Source organism: Crinia signifera, chromosome 8 (genome assembly GCF_055691185.1).
Source record: "Crinia signifera chromosome 8, ASM5569118v1, whole genome shotgun sequence".
In the NCBI taxonomy this organism is placed as follows: domain Eukaryota; kingdom Metazoa; phylum Chordata; class Amphibia; order Anura; family Myobatrachidae; genus Crinia; species Crinia signifera.
Window position 1 is genome coordinate 125,573,521 of NC_139224.1, and position 20,363 is coordinate 125,593,883.

At 43.6% G+C, this 20,363-nt stretch overlaps 1 protein-coding gene across 1 annotated transcript in view; it reads right to left on the reverse strand.

The window, feature by feature from the left end:
• PKN2 (protein kinase N2) overlaps nt 1-17,214 on the reverse strand; it is a 113,672-nt gene extending 96,458 nt beyond the window's left edge. The window contains exon 1 of the mRNA XM_083157144.1: nt 16,865-17,214. Coding sequence (XP_083013270.1) covers nt 16,865-16,909 — 45 coding nt within the window. The 5' untranslated portion in view covers nt 16,910-17,214. The remainder of the gene's footprint in view (nt 1-16,864) is intronic.
• Between the last annotated feature and the right edge of the window lie 3,149 nt (nt 17,215-20,363).

Sequence of the window (20,363 nt, forward strand, 5' to 3'; positions counted from 1 at the left end):
ACCACCCTATGACTTCTGCTGCATGTTGATTATTTATCTAATGTTATATTATTTGTATATTGTATAGAGCACATTATAGTAACACTATGATACTTCTGAGAACTTAATAAGTGTGTGGACTTCACATCATGGCCAAACCTCCATTACAGACTATTTGCCATTTAGAATGAAACTGTTTTCTACCAACAGTCAGCGACAGCTTTTTGCCCTCCTTACTTTTCGCTTTTAGTGAAGTGCAAATTTGGAAAAGTCATGCTTCTACTTTTAGTTCTTATTCTTCAATTGAACTGGTTATTTATACATGTTCTACTGTCATTTTAGCTTTATTATTTTACCAAAAAAAAAACAACTTAAAAACCAACTGTCAGGTTTAGCAATTTGCCCAGCCCATTGATTTAGAGAGCGAATCTTCTAATGCAGCACCTACAGGATACAGAGCCTGTAAATCCCAGCAGGTGCATTGTGCTCCGTTCCTCTGGAAGCAGAAACCTCAGTGGGCAAACAGCCAGAACACCACCTTCCTGGCCAGCTTCACATTACAGCCGTCTAGCACTGAGCTCGGAGACAAGGAAGTTTGTGTTTTACAGATTCATTTCATACTTTTCACATCTATGCGTCTATAGACTAGTGCCTTACAAGCACTACCAATGCCTTCTAGACCTTTCAAAGGAAGCCTCATCCATTTTTATTCGTGCATGATTTTTGTTTCACATTATTGTCAGGACATGAAGAATGGGTGTACAATGTTCACTAGCAACTGATATTAGTCACTTTCCATTACGAAGGAATGGGTAATACAGCTCATCCCTACATCTACGGTGTGAGCAGCGTTCACTGGCAATGGAGATTACTCACTTGCTGCATGTATAATGAGGTTTGCTGAAAAGAGTTACTTAAGGAACTTTATCCCATAAAACATTCTCCCCCCCCCCCCCCATATGTACAAGCTATCAGTTGCTTACCAAGGAGTACACTTTAAATGATTCCTCATGAAACCAGGATTGCCAGTTTTGCTGATCTGTTTGAATGGCAACAGTGGTGAAGTATCCCACTAGGCACAGCGTGTTATTTGCTGGGGAGGTGGCATTATAGGCTCCCCTGCATAACAGCCTAGCTAGGCCACTGGCCAGATGACCCGGGACTTTTTTGCCAACTGGAGGGGCAGTAAGTGATAAAACGTGGCATTACCATGAAGAGAGCACTGACATGATTGGAGGGGGAGGGGCAGCCAATAATGGGGCTAGGGCAGTGGTTCTCGAACTGTGCACCTTGGGACACTTGCAGGGGTTCCCAGAGTAGATTGTCAGGGACCAATTCAAATTATTTATGGTATATGTAATAGGCAAAATCAGCGCTGGTGGCTGTAAACCATAACAGGTAGACCAGGCATGTCCAAACTGTGGCCCTCCAGATGAAAATACACGTCCCAGCATGCCTGGTCAGTTTTAGCATTCCCGAATAGCAAAACTGTGACAAGGCATGATGGGACTTGTAGTTTCACAACAGCTGGAGGGCCAACGTTTGGACATGCCTGGTGTAGACAAACTGAAGCAAATCTGGTCTCTCGCCACAATTAAACCTAGAGCAGGGGTTCCCAATCTTTTTTGAATCACGGCACCCTAGAGTATCAGAATTTTTCCACGGCACCCCTAGGCGCCAAAAAAAAATATATAAAATTAAGTAGATTGTGTTTATATGTGATTCTTAGGTTCAGTTATGGTTTAAACTGCAGGATTTGCTTCTGATTGTACATATATTTTATTATTGGCAGCCACCAGCACTGGTTTTGTCCATAGATAATTGATCATAAATAATTTGAATTGGTCCTGGACCACCAACCAGCGGCACCCCTGAAAGTGTCCCGAGGCACCCCAGGGAGCCACGGCACACAGTTTGGGAACCACTGACCTAGAGTATGACATACAAAAACAATTTACTATTTTTTCCTGCATTTCTGAATAAAAAAAAAAAAAAAAAACTTTAGGCCTAGGGGTGCCATGGAAAGAATGCTAATCTAGGGTGGCTTGATAAAAAAAATAATAATAATTTGTGAACCACTGGTCTAGGATCGGACTGACCCCTCCCTACATTTGCCCCTGCTTGGTAAGGTCATATAATGGTCAATGAAAATTATATAACAAGTTATTTCAACAATCACGATTTTTCCAATAAATAGTAAGCAGTTGTCATACATCAAACACTGAAACCACCAGTAATACAGTACACAATTATATAATAACTGCATAAAGAACACTTCACAGCCTGACTGAAATGGTTCTTTTCAGGCTATGACAAACACACTGCTAGTAATGGAGTCTTTCCTCTTATAATTGCCCTTGAAGAAAACCAACCAATTACAAAGGCTATGCTGAAAAGGCCTTAGAGTAAAACCTTAAGTGGTCTTGTCCAGAAGGAGGACATCCATGCTTACCATGAATAGCTAAGAGCTAAATATTGACAAGACAGTCTGCTTCCTCAGAGACATTTCCAGATGCGATTTCACTAGTCCATCCCCTATGGTCATAAGGGAATTTCAGGCCAGCTAAACCAAGACATTCTTGTCCTGTCAGCAAGTTCTATCATTCCTCCCCAGCAGTCCATTAACACCGACCCACATATACTAATATCAGCCGCACTTGCAGGGATGATGTGATAAGGATTAGATGAGTGCATGAAAGTCATGACTATTGTAAAAACAAAAACTAATTATAAAAATCGATGAGTTCACAAAATAAACTAAAAATTTGTCATCTCAAAACAGACTCCTCCAGAAGAACTATTCTCCCACAGATTGTTTGGGAAATACTTTGGCAAATGAAGGGTTACAAGAAACACCCACACCAGCAGTGTTGTAATCCAGGTCACCATCTGATTCATTTCATCTAGAAAGATCTAAAATTCCATCATCACATGAGACAATCCAGAAGCAACCATTCCAAAGAGAACCAGGAGATAGAATATCTCTATTGTGTGCACAAATTCTAATTGTAGCATAGCTTTTAGTTGCTTGAGCACAAGAAAAAAAAACACACAGAGAACTTCATAATTAGTGCTAATTGACTATGCAAAATCAATTAGTATTGTGGTGTTTAAATTAGAAACCGCTTATCTGTTCACTATATCAAACATAGGGGTTACTGGTCTGCCATATACCTTATTTGGTAGATCAGTAACCATCCCCCCGACCTGTTCATACCCCCACTATCCACGTCGGCGTGGAGTTGATTTTATAAAGTGTGGCAAGCGCAGCGAGCCACCGAGCCTGAAGCGTGGCGATCGCAGCGAGCCCCGTGAGGGGACACGGATTACTTTACATGTATTCTGCATCCGCTCGCCACGCTTCGGGCTCACCACACTTTATACATTCAACTCCACGCCGATGTGGATAGTGGGGGTATTAACAGGTCGGGGGACGCGTAAGTTTGAGTTTGTCACACTTCGGGCTGGCGTGGGTAGTGGGGGTGTTTCAGGAAAACTTTCACACCTGCCATATATCATACATCTGAGACAGTATTGATGACAAGTGATAACTGGATTTTAGTGAATAATAAAGAAGCAAAACCACTTAAAAAGTACAATAATATGAAACAACAAGACAAAGACAGGGACGCTGACCGCGGTAACACTACGCTACTTCTGACAGGGACGCTAACTACGCTAAGCGGCCACGGGAACACTACGCTACTTCTGAATGACTATGCTAACTACGCTGACCGTGCAAACACTACGCTGATTCTGACAGGGATGCTATGCTAACTACGTACAGGGCGCCGTGCTATTACACAAGTACCATACAAACCCTTTAAGAGGTCAACAACTATTGAAAAGGCAAATACATTATGTACGTACACAGTCACCATAAATTGACCAGCACATAAAAAGAAGACGTCACTGCACGTGTAACATAGGTCCACTGTGCATGTATGGTTTCTCTGTAACGGCATCACAAACAGTGAATGTCTGCTTAGCAGAAACAGATAGATATCAACCAAAGACACAAAGGGGTTATTCAGGGCTGCCTACTCGCTGTCACAGCTCGCAGGGTCAGTATTCAACTGACCCCCTGCACACGCCATTTCCTCCTCGCTAGGTCTTTGGAGAGAAGTAGAAATGGCGCATGCGGCCACTAAAATAGCAAGACTTGCGGCTAAATGCAGCGGGGTCCCTGCATTAGCCACGAGCCTCGCTGTTTGGGGGGATCCCGATTCCCCGGAACGTTGAATATGGTGAGCGCCCGGTGCGGGGGTTAAACATGGAGGATCGCTTGTTTTTGCCAATCCACCCCGTTTAACCCCCTCGTCGATCACATTGAATACACCCTACAGCATTAGGTCCAATAAAAGTGTAACATTTCAGAATATCAGATTGTTTTTATTTTTAATGCATATCAAAGCCTCCTACTATTTATGAAACAGGTCTTTAACATTTAAACTCTCCATTGCAGAAGGCAAAAATTGTTTTATATATTTTTTATTTAGCTAAGCATCAGCACCAAGCATTCCAATGAATAGTTTATGAAGGGACTGAAAGCACTCATGCCTCATTAATAAAAAACCTGCAGGGCATCCTTTACATGGCCTGAGAGCTGACAACTATCTTCCACAGAAAAACACACTCCTTTTACTTCCAGTTAAATCATTTTACATCTGCTTTCTTCTAATGCTATGCAAAGATCCGTTGGAAGCAGAGGATATTCATAGACGCGTGTGATATATCTGGAATAACTCTGTTTGGGAGAATTTACAACTGCTGCAGAGCGGAGCCTGAGCAGTGTGCCAGAAGCTCCCATTAGCTCATACTTCTATTTTCCCCTTTCTTCCAGTCATCTGTGAAGTACAGTCCTTTGCTGCAGTGACTAACGTAGCAGGAATTCGCAAAGATTTCATCATGCCCTAAGAATTGGTGGAAGAAGGTTACATAGAACAAGGGTTGCGAAGATAAGGTCATCAGATACTTTATTACATTTAGAAAAGGGCGTCCACTTCATTTTGGACTTTTATCATTGCAGTACTATAACGCACCCCTTACACAAAATTTAGGGGTGGGAAATTCTTATTATTTTGGAAGCCTATAGTTCCCATCTAGAATGATGTGGGCTATTCCACTGCTTGGGTGACTAGTCCCGCACTGGTCATGACTTATGTTCCCACACCCAAACTGACGGGGATTTGCCACATAAAGCAGCCAGTCCTGTACTTAAGGAACCCAAAGTCCTACTTGGCGCAAGTTTCTGCTCATACCAAGTGACAGTTCTTATATAGTAAAGAAACATTCCATAGTAAAAATTGTGCCCCTTTCTGAACATGAAACAATACACAGGCATTGACTTTTGTGAGACCTGTATATTTTGATCTTTTCATTTTTACTGATTAGCTGCATCAATGAACCAGATTAAATAATAATAAAAAAAATAATCAGCTTTTCTAAATAGGACATTTCATTGTTAGGTTGAGACAGACAACCCCCCCATAATGTAGGTATAATGATAGGCTTATATTGTGCCTACATTGTATGCTGTGCTTTACACTGAATAATTCATTTTTCACATCAGTCCCTGTCCCAGTGGAGCTTGAAAGCTATACCACCCCCCACACATACTCGAGAGTTAAGTTGGTCAGCAGTCAACCCTTTTGGGAGTGTGTCTTTATCTTCAAGACCTCACCCAGCTGCGTAGATACCATTTGTTCTAGAATAGAGATATAATTCTGAAAATATATAATCTTATGAACATACAGGGCAGGGGCAATTCGGTACTTATGTATTATCTGGGCTGCCGATTTTTTGATTGTATGCCTTAACTTAAGGCATACAATCAGATGCGATGCGATATCGCATCGCATACGACCATATCGCATGCGATGACCCGATTTTTCCATAGGATTCGATGTTAAAATGGACTGAGTCCATTTTAACATGGAATTCAATGGGAAAAAGGGGTCCTTTTCATACCCCTACTATCCAAGTGGGCATGGAGTTGGATATAAATCTGTGGCGAGCGTAGCGGGCCACCGAGCCCGAAGCGTGGCGAGCCCCGCGAGGGGACGGTATTCTGTGTCCCCTCGCTACGCTCGCCACAGGTTTATATCCAACTCCATGCCCACTTGGATAGTAGGGGTATGAAAAGGACCCCTTTTCCCATGGAATTCCATGTTAAAATGGACTCAGTCCATTTTAACATTGAATCCTATGGAAAAATCGGGTCCATCGCATCGGATGCGATGGACCCAATTTCAAAATCGGCAGCCCAGTTAGTACATAAGTACCGGCAATTCAATTCTGCAGGAAGTGCTGTGAACATTTTGGATGCAAACTGTATTGCCGACATTGAAACTTGCAACATCAACACTACAGTACTGCCGACACCTACAGGGGGAATTCAAATCGCAATATCAATGCAATACACAACTCCTTACATCAGTGGTTCCCCACATTTTCCAATCACTGAGTACAATGTCAAAAATCATCGATATAATGATGCAATAAAATAAGACCCAGGTCAGATTCAGTAAAGCAAGTCATTTTGTGTCTGCAACAAACAACGTTGCTATACATGGGGTGCAAACATAATATATATTGATAGCAGCATACTCTTGGATGTGGCCACCGACTATCTTTTGCAACCCCGCTCAGTGTATATTCACAATATCGTTTGTCCGGAAAGCCAAGGGAAATCATTGTAAGCCGTCTAATGTGTACCCCCACCTTAAAGGTTTGTGTGTATATCGGAGAGGTGAACTGGGAAGAGATGAAGACAGACAACAGTTGTGTTTTCATGATTTGCCCATTACTTTGGTTGGGCTTAGCCACAATGCACAGCTAAACGAGTGATATGCACAATGAAAAAAAAGAGTCATTTGAATATCGTTCTGCAGTCTCCCCTCACTTTAGATGGAAGAACAGGAATTCTAAAACATTTGAATATGGACCAGAATTTGACACTATGAAGCTCTTTAGCACCAACCACAGATACAAGTTAAACCAGTGGTTCTCAAACTGCGGGTCGCGACCATCTCAGCATGGGGTTGTGACTCCATATTGCTGACCATCAGGCTGATGACTTCTCTAATCTCTCAGCCAGTGATCCAAGTAATTTGAAAAGTCAGTTGAATTGTCTGTTACTTCAGAATCCTTGCATCATTTTGTACCTCCACAATGCTGCCATGCATGTGCTGTCTGCTGACCGCACATGTGTGATGACTGTTCTGTGGTAACCTGCTGGGGTCCTGTAACCATTTTTATTGTCCGACGGGGTCCCAGAGCAAAATAGTTTGAGAACCGCAGAGTTAAACAATAAAAAATACTACACCAGGTGACCAGGGACGAACAGATCTGAAATAGGAGTTAAGGTGCTCACGTACTGGACAATATGTTGACCAATATCATTAATTTAGTGCATACAAAAAAGGTAGACATGACTGAAGGCCAACACAAGGATTAAGTCGACATGGGAAAGGTAGACAGTCAAAAAGCCGACATGGGTTTTTCCACTGTTTTTTTTCAGCCCATCCACTAGGTCAGTGGTTCCCAACCCTGGTCCTCAAGTACCCCCAACAGTGCATGTTTTGCAGGTCTCCACCCAGAATCACAAGTGCTATAATTAGCTCCACCTGTGGATCTTTTCAAATGTGCCTGAATAATGAGTGCACCTGCCGGGTGACCTGGAAAACGTGCACTGTTGGGGGTACTTGAGAACCAGGGTTGGGAACCACTGCACTAGGGCATGGTGGGAGGATAAAAGTGTGTCGAGCAGAGAAGTCACCCGCAATCCCCACTTGAGATGCCAGGGAAGCTCTCCGGGTGGCAGGACCTTATACAATATACCCTTTGTGGTCCTTTTCGCATATGATCACATAAAATCCTGACCAGGCCTGCCTTATCTGCGATGGATCCTTCGTGCAGCACCTCCAATCCAGTAATTCCGATGCAATGCAAAAAAAGCGACCAAACCGTATGCATATCACTAGAAGGTGAGCTCAAATGAATGCAAGAGTCTTTCAGCATTACACAAGCACAGACTCTGTATACTAAAAAGCACAGCCCTCCCTTACTGGGAGAAGAAGGGAAAAATAACAAAATTGTTATTTATTTACAGTGTCTTCTATAGCGCAGCAGATTCTAAAGGATACAATTGTATTAACATAGTGTGCAACTGCATTTGAGGATTATGCATTTGCCAAGGATAGGTTTCTTGGTGCAATTTCATGAGTAGCTAAACAGCTCTATTATTAAGCAAACAGCATACAATTATTGAGACTACAAATCCGTGAAAAAAAAGAAAAAGTGCTCATTAACATACAATGGCGGGGCTGCAAGCTGAATATCCAACCATGGACATCTAAACCAGCCCAAGCAAGCAGGTATGACGGCATTGTCCCCCATGGGCAATGCTAAAAGGTTAACAAAGGTCACATCCTAAATGCTAGGAAACTACACTGAAAAAGGCTTCAGACTGAGGACAGAAAATTGACCTGAAGCACATTCTCATGTTCCTTGACACTGAAAGTTTGTATCACAATTTCATACTTTTGAAACCAGCAGCTACATTTATATATCTAACACAATGTAACCACAAAGGTTAGACCACAATCAGAAGAGACTAGGGAATACGTTTTATGCAGCGCAGATGAAAACCATACACGGTGCTTCACACACTTTAGTAGTTCTCCCTGTAAGGCTGGTTATGTCTACCACAGTTTGAGAACCGCTGGTACAGTATGAACCAAGCCAGACGGTACTGGTGTATTATCACGGCGCCTGCGAATTCGCATGCAAATCGTATGCAGATATTGCATGCGCTTTCAAGGCTGATTTGCATGGTATTCCATCCTAGTACACACCCACTATACAAGTCAGCCCAAAGCGTGGCGAGCCCCACGAGGGGACGCGGTCTCCCGACCTGTTCATACCCCCACTATCCACATCGGCGTGGAGTTGATTTAATAAAGTGTGGCGAGCCCCGCGAGAGGACGCTTAAAACGATCCCGAAGCGTGGAGAGTGCAGAGAGCCCTGCGAGGGGACGTAGAATACATGTCAAGTAATCTGTGTGCGCGCTCGCCACGCTTCGGGATTGTTTTCCGCGTCCGCTAGCCTCGCTCGCCACACTTTATAAAATCTACTCCACGCCGACGTGGATAGTGGGGGTAAGAACAGGTCGGGAGGACACGTACCTGGTTATTGTCGACCATTAGTGGTTGATCGAGTGACTGTCGACCTAAACATTGTTGACCCAGGGACTGGTACACCGTAAGGCAGGGGTAGCCAACTCCAGTCCTTGAGAGATATCAACAGTTAACATTTTCCAAGTCTCCTCACAGAATCACAAGTGAAGTATTTAGCTCCACCTGTGCATCTTTAAAAATGTGTCAGTCAGTAATGAGTGCACCTGTGAGGTGCGCTGGAAAACGAGAACGGTTGGTAGCTCTCAAGTTGGATACCCCTGCCGTAAGGGAAACATTTATTTTCAGGCAAAATTGAACATTATATTAACAAAATCAGAACACTGAATCGCTTTCCCTACGGGCAATAGAAGAAAATCCAAGCATTAGTCCCACTTTCCCAGAACTGTGCGGTCAACTGCCCCAAAGCCTCACAGCAAGGGCTAATTTTATTGGGGGGGGGGGGGGGGGGGGGGGGGTTACAACATTATTTTGCAATCTTCAAGCACTGAAGCAAAGTCACAATTTCTATCCCCGATTAGACATCTAAAATTAGACTTATTGGAAAAATATGCGACCCATGATCATTACAACTAAATAAAAAAAACAGACACTTCATAGCAAAATTGTTGCATGTTTTGCTAGCAGCGCAAAATGAATGGTGTATCATTGTCTCATACTGTCCAATTCATTGTACAGGTAGGTTACATGAGGGTAATGTTTCCATTCTGTGATCATTCTTAATTTTTAAAGTTTGATGTGCAAGATCAGAGATGTTGCAGTTATGATTGGTTTGAGGGTTAGTGCTAGGTTTAAAATCAGATTTACAGTACTGTAGGAACACACAGCAGTGCCCATATGTTACAAAGTTTAGAGCCCTGCACCGGGCTAAGATCAGATTATTTCTCTCACTTCCATTTTTATAAAAGTTTAAAGAGGGAAGGCACTAATCATACAAGACACCAGGGGACAGACATTCAGACATAAAACAGGGAGTATGGAAGTAGAAAATAAAAAAAAATGAAGAACAAAAATCCAGAGTCATGTTTGAAGCGGAATAACTCGCTACACAAAATGCTCAATACAGGACACCATTCCTTTGTCTGTTTCACTTTCGTACGGTGTAAGATGAAGTAGACGTTTTAAAAAGGTGAAGCTTTAAGTCCGTTTCAGTAATAGAAGGGGTTCAGGATCCAATTCACGAGCCAAGGCATTCTGTTGCACAAAACAGCTGCTCTGATTCGTTAGGTCTTGGTGTGAACATAATTGCAGGATATGTAATATGAAGCAGCAATCATTTTTCTAAATAAACATACAAGACAAACTGTCAAGTGCTTCTCCACAGAAGTGGGCGGATGAGATCTTACCCCTTGACACATGGTGCAAGCCTCTAGTTTTTAGACCGCGAGGAATAGCTCACAGATTTCAATACCCCTAATGCAGCGTACTACACGTGAGCTCTACTCAGCCTGAACGTCAGATCATTCCGCATACGCAGACTCTCCAAAAGAGACCAGTTACCACAAAGTAATGACTAAATCTCTTACTCTACAAATAACTCTATTGGCGCATCACTTATCCCTGCTGCGTCAGGGTGCCCAGGTTACAGACTAGGCAGAATGGCCATCTTTGTACCATTTATTATACCAGTAAGCAGGGCTATTTTTGTGCAGGCTCTAGCAGGAACTGTGGCCCTTATTCTAGCTCACTCTTTCTGACAAAATATTTCTTAGATGGACAAAACCATGTGCACTGCAGGTGAGGCAGATGTAAAACCCCACCCAAATCTAATTATCTCTGCACAAGTAACACCTGCCTCACCTGCAGTGCTCATGGTTTTGTCCATCTAAGAAATATTTTGTCAGAAAGAGTGAGCTAGAATAAGGGCCACAGTTCCTGCTGGAGCCTGCACAAAAATAGCCCTGCCAGTAAGTAGGGAAAGGGGTATGCCCTCCTGCACTGTATGACAGATCTACAATATCCACCATAAAGATACGTGAAAAACATAAGGGTTTATTTGCAAGGCTTTTAAACATTGCTGACCACAAAAGTACATTAATCACTTGCAGATGGACAAAGCCTAAGCACTATACACCACATTATCTGTTCCCGCTTTAACATAACTGTAGTGCTGGAGAAGCTCAAAGACCCAAAGATCCCTGGCTCCTAAATGGACAAAAACAGCAGATGGAATTAAGAGCTGTCCTACCATATTACAAGCTTTCTGCATCTTAATGTTCTACTAGCCAAAGACTTGGGGTTCATGTAACGGAATTCGGTTGATAGGTCTACAGTGTCTAAGGGGGGTATTCAATCTCCCGCAGCCATCTCCCAACGGGAGAGATGGCTGCGGGGCCCAATTCAATGCGATCTTCCCCGACAGCATTGAATAGGGTATCTCAGCAGAACGACCCGACTTCACAAGCAGTCGGGCTCGTTCTGCCGAACGAAACTCCCAAACGCAGCTCGCCTCTTCCCGGCCGTAGCTCGTGGCTACGTCCCCTTCTCATCCCACTCCAGGCAGGGCATTGAAACCCGCTTGCTTGTTCTTGGTCGAGCACGGGACAGGGTCATGCCAGGTCGACAGCCGTAACCCCAGATTGATTACCCCCCTAAATCAACATAAGTTTTTTACATACTTTAACATCCATGTGAACTCCGACTGGCAAGGGTAAACTCTACACAAATTGAGGTTCAATGTCAACATTAACAAAATACTTTAAAAACTCATGTCAACTTTTTTATCCATGCCATCTAATAGCCTGCGATTCCTTATTTTTAAAGCAGAAATCATTTACAAGCAAACCTAACCTGGCTTGCCTTGTAAATTATTGCCGCTTTAAAACTATGGACAGACACGCCGGAATTCCTGCACAGCCTGAATCTCGCAGGTTATTACATACAGTAAGCCCCATGGTGTTTGCACCATGAAACTACTTGTCCAGTGCTCATCTGGATATTCTGTAGCTTGCAATATGCAGTTAGCCCTACTGCTCATACTGCTGGCTGCCACCATTTCAAAGTGGCTAATGAAATTAGTTTGTTAGTTCTGTGTTCCGGCTAGGGAAATGCCCCCAAAATACACTACACGACTTCTCCGAGGGGAGTAGTCGCATACAATGCCTCTTGCACAGCTTGTGAGGTTCCTGGGCAGCGGGGGCACATTCGACATAATCTGCGGTCCTTCTGCATATGATGTATCGTATGTGATCCCGCTCTCCGCTGCCGGGAGGGGGGCAGTCGGATGTGCAGCAGGTCCGACCTCTGACTCAAATCCTATGCGCACGAGACCGGATATCAAACCCCTCTGATTTAGCTAGTTTTCACCCAATTTCTCGAAATCTGGTGAAAAAGAGGCCAAATCAGTCAAGTGTACGGGGACCTTTAGTGTGCCAACATCTTTGAGTGCCAACATCCGAGAGGTGCAAAATATCCGCTAAAGATTGTGTAGCACGCATTTGTTATATAAACATATACATCCATCCGTATGCCAATGAGGGTGCCCATTAACCACTGGGTGTTCCCATGGGAGAAACCAGAACTCGTCACTGTTCTCCTGACAAATCACTCTGCGACTATGCAAGTCGCCGAGGCCGCTCACAAAGGAGAATTGCACATAATTGGACACCAGGTTGGATGACATAATTTAGCGCGTGTGTGTCTGAAAACTGTTTTATCTTTTAGTATTACAATTCAGATATTACTTATAGTAGGTTATAAGTAGGACTAATGCTTAACATTAACTTGCTTTTATTTTCAGTTTCAGGTGAGTGTACTTTGTATGTATTAGTATGTTTAAACTATACATATATTCAGATGTAAGCGGAATAATCAGCTGTAAAATTATTGAATGTAGATGCAAAATAAATCAAAGCCTAATAACATCACTAAAATGTTAGAAAAATAAAAGATGGTTGATCAAGGTTTCTAATATAGGATTAAATTGTTCATTAAACAAAAAACAAAAAGTTATTTTCTCAATTAGGATACAGAATAGTAAGAACTAAGAAACCATAGTAATAGAAGCTAAAGCTGGCCATACATCTACAGATCGATTGTCAGATTGGGCTGGTTGAAACAAAAACCTGGTAGTATCTGAATGGCAGTTTGGCAGTTTTCCAGCATTTCAAAGCAAATGGTCAACTGTCATTTGCTCTCATCCATTACCAGGATTTTGTTCCAATCTTACAATCGATTTGTAGATGTATGGCTGCCTTAAGAGACACCTTCTGAGTCATACATTGTTGCCAATAAGGATATCAAAGTTACAAACTTACCAATCTTGACCTTGCTCCAAATATTTAGCTACATAATTGATATACAATCAGCATTACTTCCCGACAGCTCCAAGGTCTTTAACCGTCCTATGTGAAGTAGGCCTTTGGATCAATTATGAGGATGGACAGAGTCGTGCTTCTGCATGTATACATTTTATGCTATTTGTAGCCACCAGTTCTGTTTTTGGCTATAACATTGTCCATAAATCAGTGGTTCACAAACTTTTTTGAATTATGGCACCCTAGAGAATCACAATATTTTTCACAGCACCCCCTAGACCAGAAGATTCTTATTGACAACTTAGATATATATTAAATTAAGTAATTTGTATTTTTATGTAATTCTTAGGTAAAATTATGTGGTGAATGACAGGATTCACTTTTGTTTGTCCATACTGAGTTAGCCCTGGGCCACCAACCCTAGGCACTCCTGCAAGTGTTCTGAGGCACCCCAGGCTATCACAGCACTGGTTCCGGTTGATAGGTCTACAGTGTCTAGATCTGGGGTAGCCAACCCTAGTCCTCGAGAGCTAGTACCAACAGTGCATGTTTTGCAGGTCTCCTCACAGAATCACAAGTGAGCTAATTAGCTCCATCTGTGTATGTTTTAAAATGTGTCAGTGAGTAATGAGTGCAGCAGCTAGGTTGTCTGGAAAATGTGAACTGTTGGTAGCTCTCGAGGGCTAGGGTTGGCTACAACTGGTCTAGATAGACAGTCAGTAGGTCTACCCCAAAAGGTTGACATGCAATAAGGTCAAAATGTCAACATGAATTTGCTAGACATGAGGTTTTTATTTTTAACTCATGTCAACCTTTTGAACCTGTCGTCCTATTGCATATATATATATATCTATATATATATATATATATATATATATATATCATGTCGACCTTTTGACCCTGTCGACCTGTTGCATGTTGACCTTCTGTGGTAGATTGACTGTCTATCTAGACACGATCTAATAATCTGCAACCCCACAGCACACGGTTTGGGAACCAGTGCCATAAATCATTTGATTTGGTCATGATCACCAACCCAAGTACCCCTACCCTAGTGTATTTGTACCTTCCGGTGAAAGGGAATATAGACTGCGACTTCTACTGGGCCAGGGACAAGTAAATTAATATTATCTGTAATGTCTGTGCTATATAAATACAAAAAAAAAAGGTTTTACACATAAAGCGATGAAAAACAACCCACAAAGAGTAATACTGTATGTCCTATACTGAAACAGTACGAGGGACAGACAAACTGAACAAGATTGACAGGCAGACACCAAGGAAATCATAAATTACATCCATAATAAACAGGAAATGCTGTTTACCAGGATGGAGGAAAAAGAATGTAAATATTCTTAAGTGTACTTAAACTGAACATAAAACACAACAATACATATTCCAATGACAATTCAGATTTTGGATTGCACCACAAGTATGCAAAATATACTTTCCATGGAAAATGTATATATCATAGCTACCAAATAAACCAGCACACTTGTCAGGATATAGAATGTGGGAATGTTATAGTTTTAAAGAGATTAAAGGGAAGGGGGGGGGGGGGGGATTTGTCAAAGCTTGGAGATAGCCCTATTTAGTCTTATAGCAAATCAGAGAATTTCTTGTTATACATGAACTGCACAAAAAAAAAAAAAAAAAACACAAATAACTAATGTTGTGACCTACGAGCAATAAACCATTATTAATAATAATCAACACTACTAGCAACACCTGTCATATAGATGTGTGAGTTATTGAATACAAAAGTCCCTGCCTCAATATAGTCTGTTCCAAAACTGGAACCAAGTAGAAGGGATCATTCATGCTGGATTCACAAAAACCTGTGACATCATTATGTACACAGACATGCAGCGCTGCCCGGCTGTGCAACAAAATTACTCCAATAAAAGCAACAATGTCCATTAGGAAATCTACAATGCAATCAAAATATATAGAATAAGACTGACATTTATATCAGATATATAGTGTAATAGGATTTATAAATATTGTATACTTGGTGGCAAGGTCAGGGTTGCCGGATGCGGAAGCTATAGAAAACTATAAATACACGCTCTTGCAATTAATTCTGGAGATGACCATGCAAAAGGGGGCCACAGAAGTACCTTAGAGGGCCACATGTAATCACCCCCTTTTTTTTAACTGGACTTTGTGCAAAGCCGAGTATTAGCGACAGGCACTCAACGCATAAGTAATACAGAGATGTCTTTGTGTCGTGGATATTTAAGACTACAATAGACAGCTACTCAGTTGTCTAAAGAAAGTACTTATATGGTATGAACCAGGCTCATGGTCAGCATCATCTGAGCTGAACACTTATGTTAGTCCAATAAAAGTGAACACACGAAAAAAATTTTTTATCTACTATTGCATAGGCCCAGAAATAAATACAATACAAATAACTGTGCGACAGAAACAATATAATAATAATAATAATAATAATAATAATAATAAATAAGCAGGGGGTTGGGAAGAAAAAAAACTGCAACATTATTCTATAGCTTTACATTGTGCGGTGTCAGCGAGTTTCTAGATACAATATACCTTATTTATACAGGACAGTGTTGTTATTTTGTACAGGTGTCACGCAGTGCAACACACCACTGGCAGCTTTACTTTCATCCTTTAATTGCATTTGGCCCGATGATTGGCTTCCTTTTCAAAAGAGATTATCATTTACCAAAAAGGAGATAAAGCAACACAAAGGAGCATTCTGAATGTGGGGCAGACAGATACCATTGTACACTGTGGTGAACTGATGCCATGGTACATACAACACTACTGACATGTCAGGTGCACAAACTAGCAGGGATACCACTAGAACAGCACATGCAGGTGCCAATTCCTATTCAGAGACACACGTCACTTCTCTCGACCGTCATTTGATTACCTCAACATGGCAGGGTCTATCCAAAGGTGGGAAAGTTTAAGCATTACAGTACAAGCCATTAATAATAGTGCATGTTCCCACTGTGGTAGTTATACAGGGCAATGCTAAAGTTACATATCCAGTATACCTGACTGCAAGTACAGATGGTGTAGGAGCATATAGGATATGCCTAATGTCTGCATATAACCACTAATGAGATTACAAATCAATGGAAAGGCAGCTGCCCCGGACACTACAGACGTGTGTGTACAATATGCGTGTGGCTGTCAGGCCTGCGTCTGTCATTCATTTATAGAGGCAGCAGCGGTGTCCCAGGCTCACACCCACAGGAACAGCCCGATCCCTCGGAGTTCACGAGTGGAAACTCCTCCGCTGCCCAGAAACTTTCCTCCTGCCCCCCGCACATCCTCCAGCACAGGCGGGCAGCAAGGAGCAGGCGCTCCGGACAGGGACTCCCGTAGGCTCCGCTCCTGCAGAGGGGGAGTCCGGCAACAGGTCCCCGGTGATCCCGCCCCGGCCCCCTCACCTGGTAGTCGGTCAGGATGATCTCCCTGTCCGTGTTGGACGCCATTGCGGCTCTGGTCCGAGCACCTGGGGGAGTTGGAGGGAGGCTCCGAGCGCGCAGGGGGAGGGAAACAGGTCGCCCTTCTCCCCCCTCTCCGTCTCTGCCCCGGGGACCCCTCCTCACATGCACAGCCGCGCTGGGAACCCTAGAGGAAGCGGGGATACAGGAAGCCAGGGAATGGCGGCGCCGCCTCCTCCTCCGCTCTCAGCCTGCCCCAGGCAGCACAGCAGCCGCAGCCCTCAGACCCCTCTCGCAGCTATCGCCGCCCGTACGCCGCTCCTGTCGCGCCGTTTGCGTGTCACGCTGTCGCGCCGGACGACGCTTTGCGGCCATCACGTGACCGCCCCGGCCAGGGTGAGACACAACGGCCCAAAGGGGGGGATGCTGCCAAGTGCCGCCTATCCCGCAGCTCCCCCTGCTGGCGCCCCACACTAGCTTCGTCAGACCCATAAGTGCCTGTCACTCAGTGTTGGGAACAGTGTGCAGGCTGAGGCTCTGTCACCCCCCTCTACCAGCGGAATTAGCTGCCTAGGCATACAGTATTACTATACAGGTCATTAACACCCGAGTCTCAGGCGCTCCTGCGGATTTGGTTACATTCCCATTCAAAAAGTTTTTATTTATTGATTAGTTTGCATTTACAATAGGGAAAACTTAAAAAAAAAAAAAAAAAAAAAAAGTGGGAAAGTGGGATTCTAATTTTTCTATAGTTATAGCTTGTCCTGATGTGGACACAGAACTTGATGCAGAGTTGATCGCTGATCAGCGAATTCACAAATTGAGTGGTTATTGATGGACTGCGCATGCATACCTCCTAACTACCCCACGGAAACGTCCCATTTTTTGGGGACGTTCCCGTGTCCCGCCCATGGCAGGCAGTATCCAGCGACAAGGGGGGGATGGCGCCCCTGTCACCCACTGAACATCAGTGAATATTCACGCAGGCAGGGGGCATGGCCAGCAACTCTCAGAGCCGCCAAAAGGCACACATTAAAAATGTACACCATAATGCGCATTATATGTTTAGCCAAACACCATAATGCCAATTAAAAATTATGCTACATAAGTGCTGCTTACCTACATGCTCATTGCCAAGGGGGAATACATGCTCGCAGTAACTGGGGGAGGACAGCCGCCGCAAGGCAGAAGTGACAGTCATTGACAGCCGGGCAGAGAGCAGGGGGCTGCCCGGCTATATTCAGAGCACTGCAGCTCCCGGCTATTTGATACCAACAGACCCATTTACATGAGACCAATATCATATTGAATAACTTTTAAGTAGGCTTCCAAAGGTTTTTGGTCCCATGAAACTGGGCCATTTGGTTCCAGAGAAATCTGCCCTCAAAGTACATGAACAGCCATGAAATTAGATTTCAGAAGAAAAAAACAAAACAACGGTTTACCTGCATTATCTCTGGAACCAATTAACCATACCTCCCAACTGTCACGATTACAGCGGGACAGTCCCGATTTTCGGGTCCTGTCCCGCCCGCGGCAGGCATTGTCCCGCTGCAGGGGGTGGCAGTTGGGAGACCCCCCAAACTAATAGAATAGACGCTGTGGCCTGGAGCTGTAGCTCGATCAGGCCCATTGTTAATCTGGCACTGGACATTACCATCAACCTGGAGTAGTAAATCTGATAAAATGCTCTCTTGGCTCCATTTAGAGTTCCTCTGCCACAGAAGTGATGGAATTAACTTTTGGTTACTTGTTACCTAGCACGGCGCCCATCGCATTGCATACCATAAGGCATACGATGTTATACAATTTTAAATTGTATACCATCGGATTGTATGCCATATACAATGGTATATGATTTAAAATTGTATAAGCACCCTAATGGGTGTTTTCAATGTTAAATGTGCCCCTATAAGATAATTACTTGTATAAGCACCGTAATGGGTGCTTACAATGTTAAAAGCACCCCCACTATCAACGCCAACCCGGAGAGTGGCGAGCGGCGGCGGTACGCGTCCTCCGACCTTTTCATAGCTCCACTATCCACGACGGCGTGAAGTTGATTTTATATAGTGTGGTGAGCGCACGCGGAATACATGTAAAGTAATCCGCGTCCGCTCGCCACACTATATAAAATCAACTCCACGCCGACGTGGTATGAAAAGGTCGGAGGACGTGTACCACCGCCCCTCGTGGGCTTGCTGCGCTCACCATGCTTCGGGTTCGCGTTGATAGTGGGGGTGGCGTGGGGGTGCATTTAACATTGTAAGCACCCATTAGGGTGCTTATACAATTAAAAATCATATTGGGGCTTATACAATTTAAAATCGCATCGCATGCAGGCGATGCAATGTCATACAACTTAATATCGTGGGCGCCATGCTAGGAAACAAGTGCCAACTTTTGTGTTCCGGTGCAGTTATAAACACACGCACAGCCATCGGACCATGCTATGTATGGGGCAGTTTGCTGATGTACCTTCTAAGTAATACAGTAGCGACAGAGGCTTTATACATTCACAGGAGAGGTGATCTCTAATGGTGTGTACACACGGGCACAATCACCCTGCGATTCTGACTATATAGTCAGAATCGCATCAGTATCACACGCAGATCGCATGCAGGTTTTAACCCTTGCCATCCAGATGCACGGTCCCATATTGCACGGCAGAAAGTTTTGGCTGCTTTGACTATATAGTGCAGATCTGCACTATATAGTCAAAATTGTATGCCATCGCATGCATGTGGTGCGATGCGATCGGGGATCGCATTGCACGGCACATCTCACCGTGTGTACACACCATTAGAGTCAAACAGACCGTGCTCTCTATAGGATTCCACTACTCGTCATCAGTGCACCTACGTCCCACTCTCCCATCCCGACCAATGACTCAAATCCTGTGGTGGGTGAAAGATCCCGGACTGCAGATGTTTTCCAGCCTACTGCCACCATAATTTTTCTCATATCATTTTGTTATAGTTATCCTTCATTTCAGAGTTTGGCAGACACATTGTGGTACCATACAAAGACACTAGTAAGCCCGCTTGAAGCAAATGCTTCCAGAGCTAGTAGATGTAGTTTCACTTGCTGCAAACAGATGGCAGTGTTTCGGAGACACACGGACAGTAAACATATATTATAGATGATCAATAATAAATCACACTAACCGAGGGTCTTTTTATAAAAGGGGCAGTTATTGGCCCTGGCCTTGGAAATGGTACAGTCCTCCTCGTATATGAGAGCAGCAGGTATAGATCACAATCTGACAGAAGTATCTATTTCACTGCACAATACAAGAGTTGCTTATTTAACCAGTGTTTGGACCACTAGCACTAAAGGTGCATACACACGGGGGCGATTTTTGCTAATATCGCAGGCAAGATGCCCGCGATGAGAGTGTGCAGTGATATATTGCCAGGTGCTTGCTCCCGCTTTTCCCCTTAAGGAACATGCTCCTGCGACCAGCTGATTTCCACTGCCAGGTTCCCCTGGCGGTTTCTTT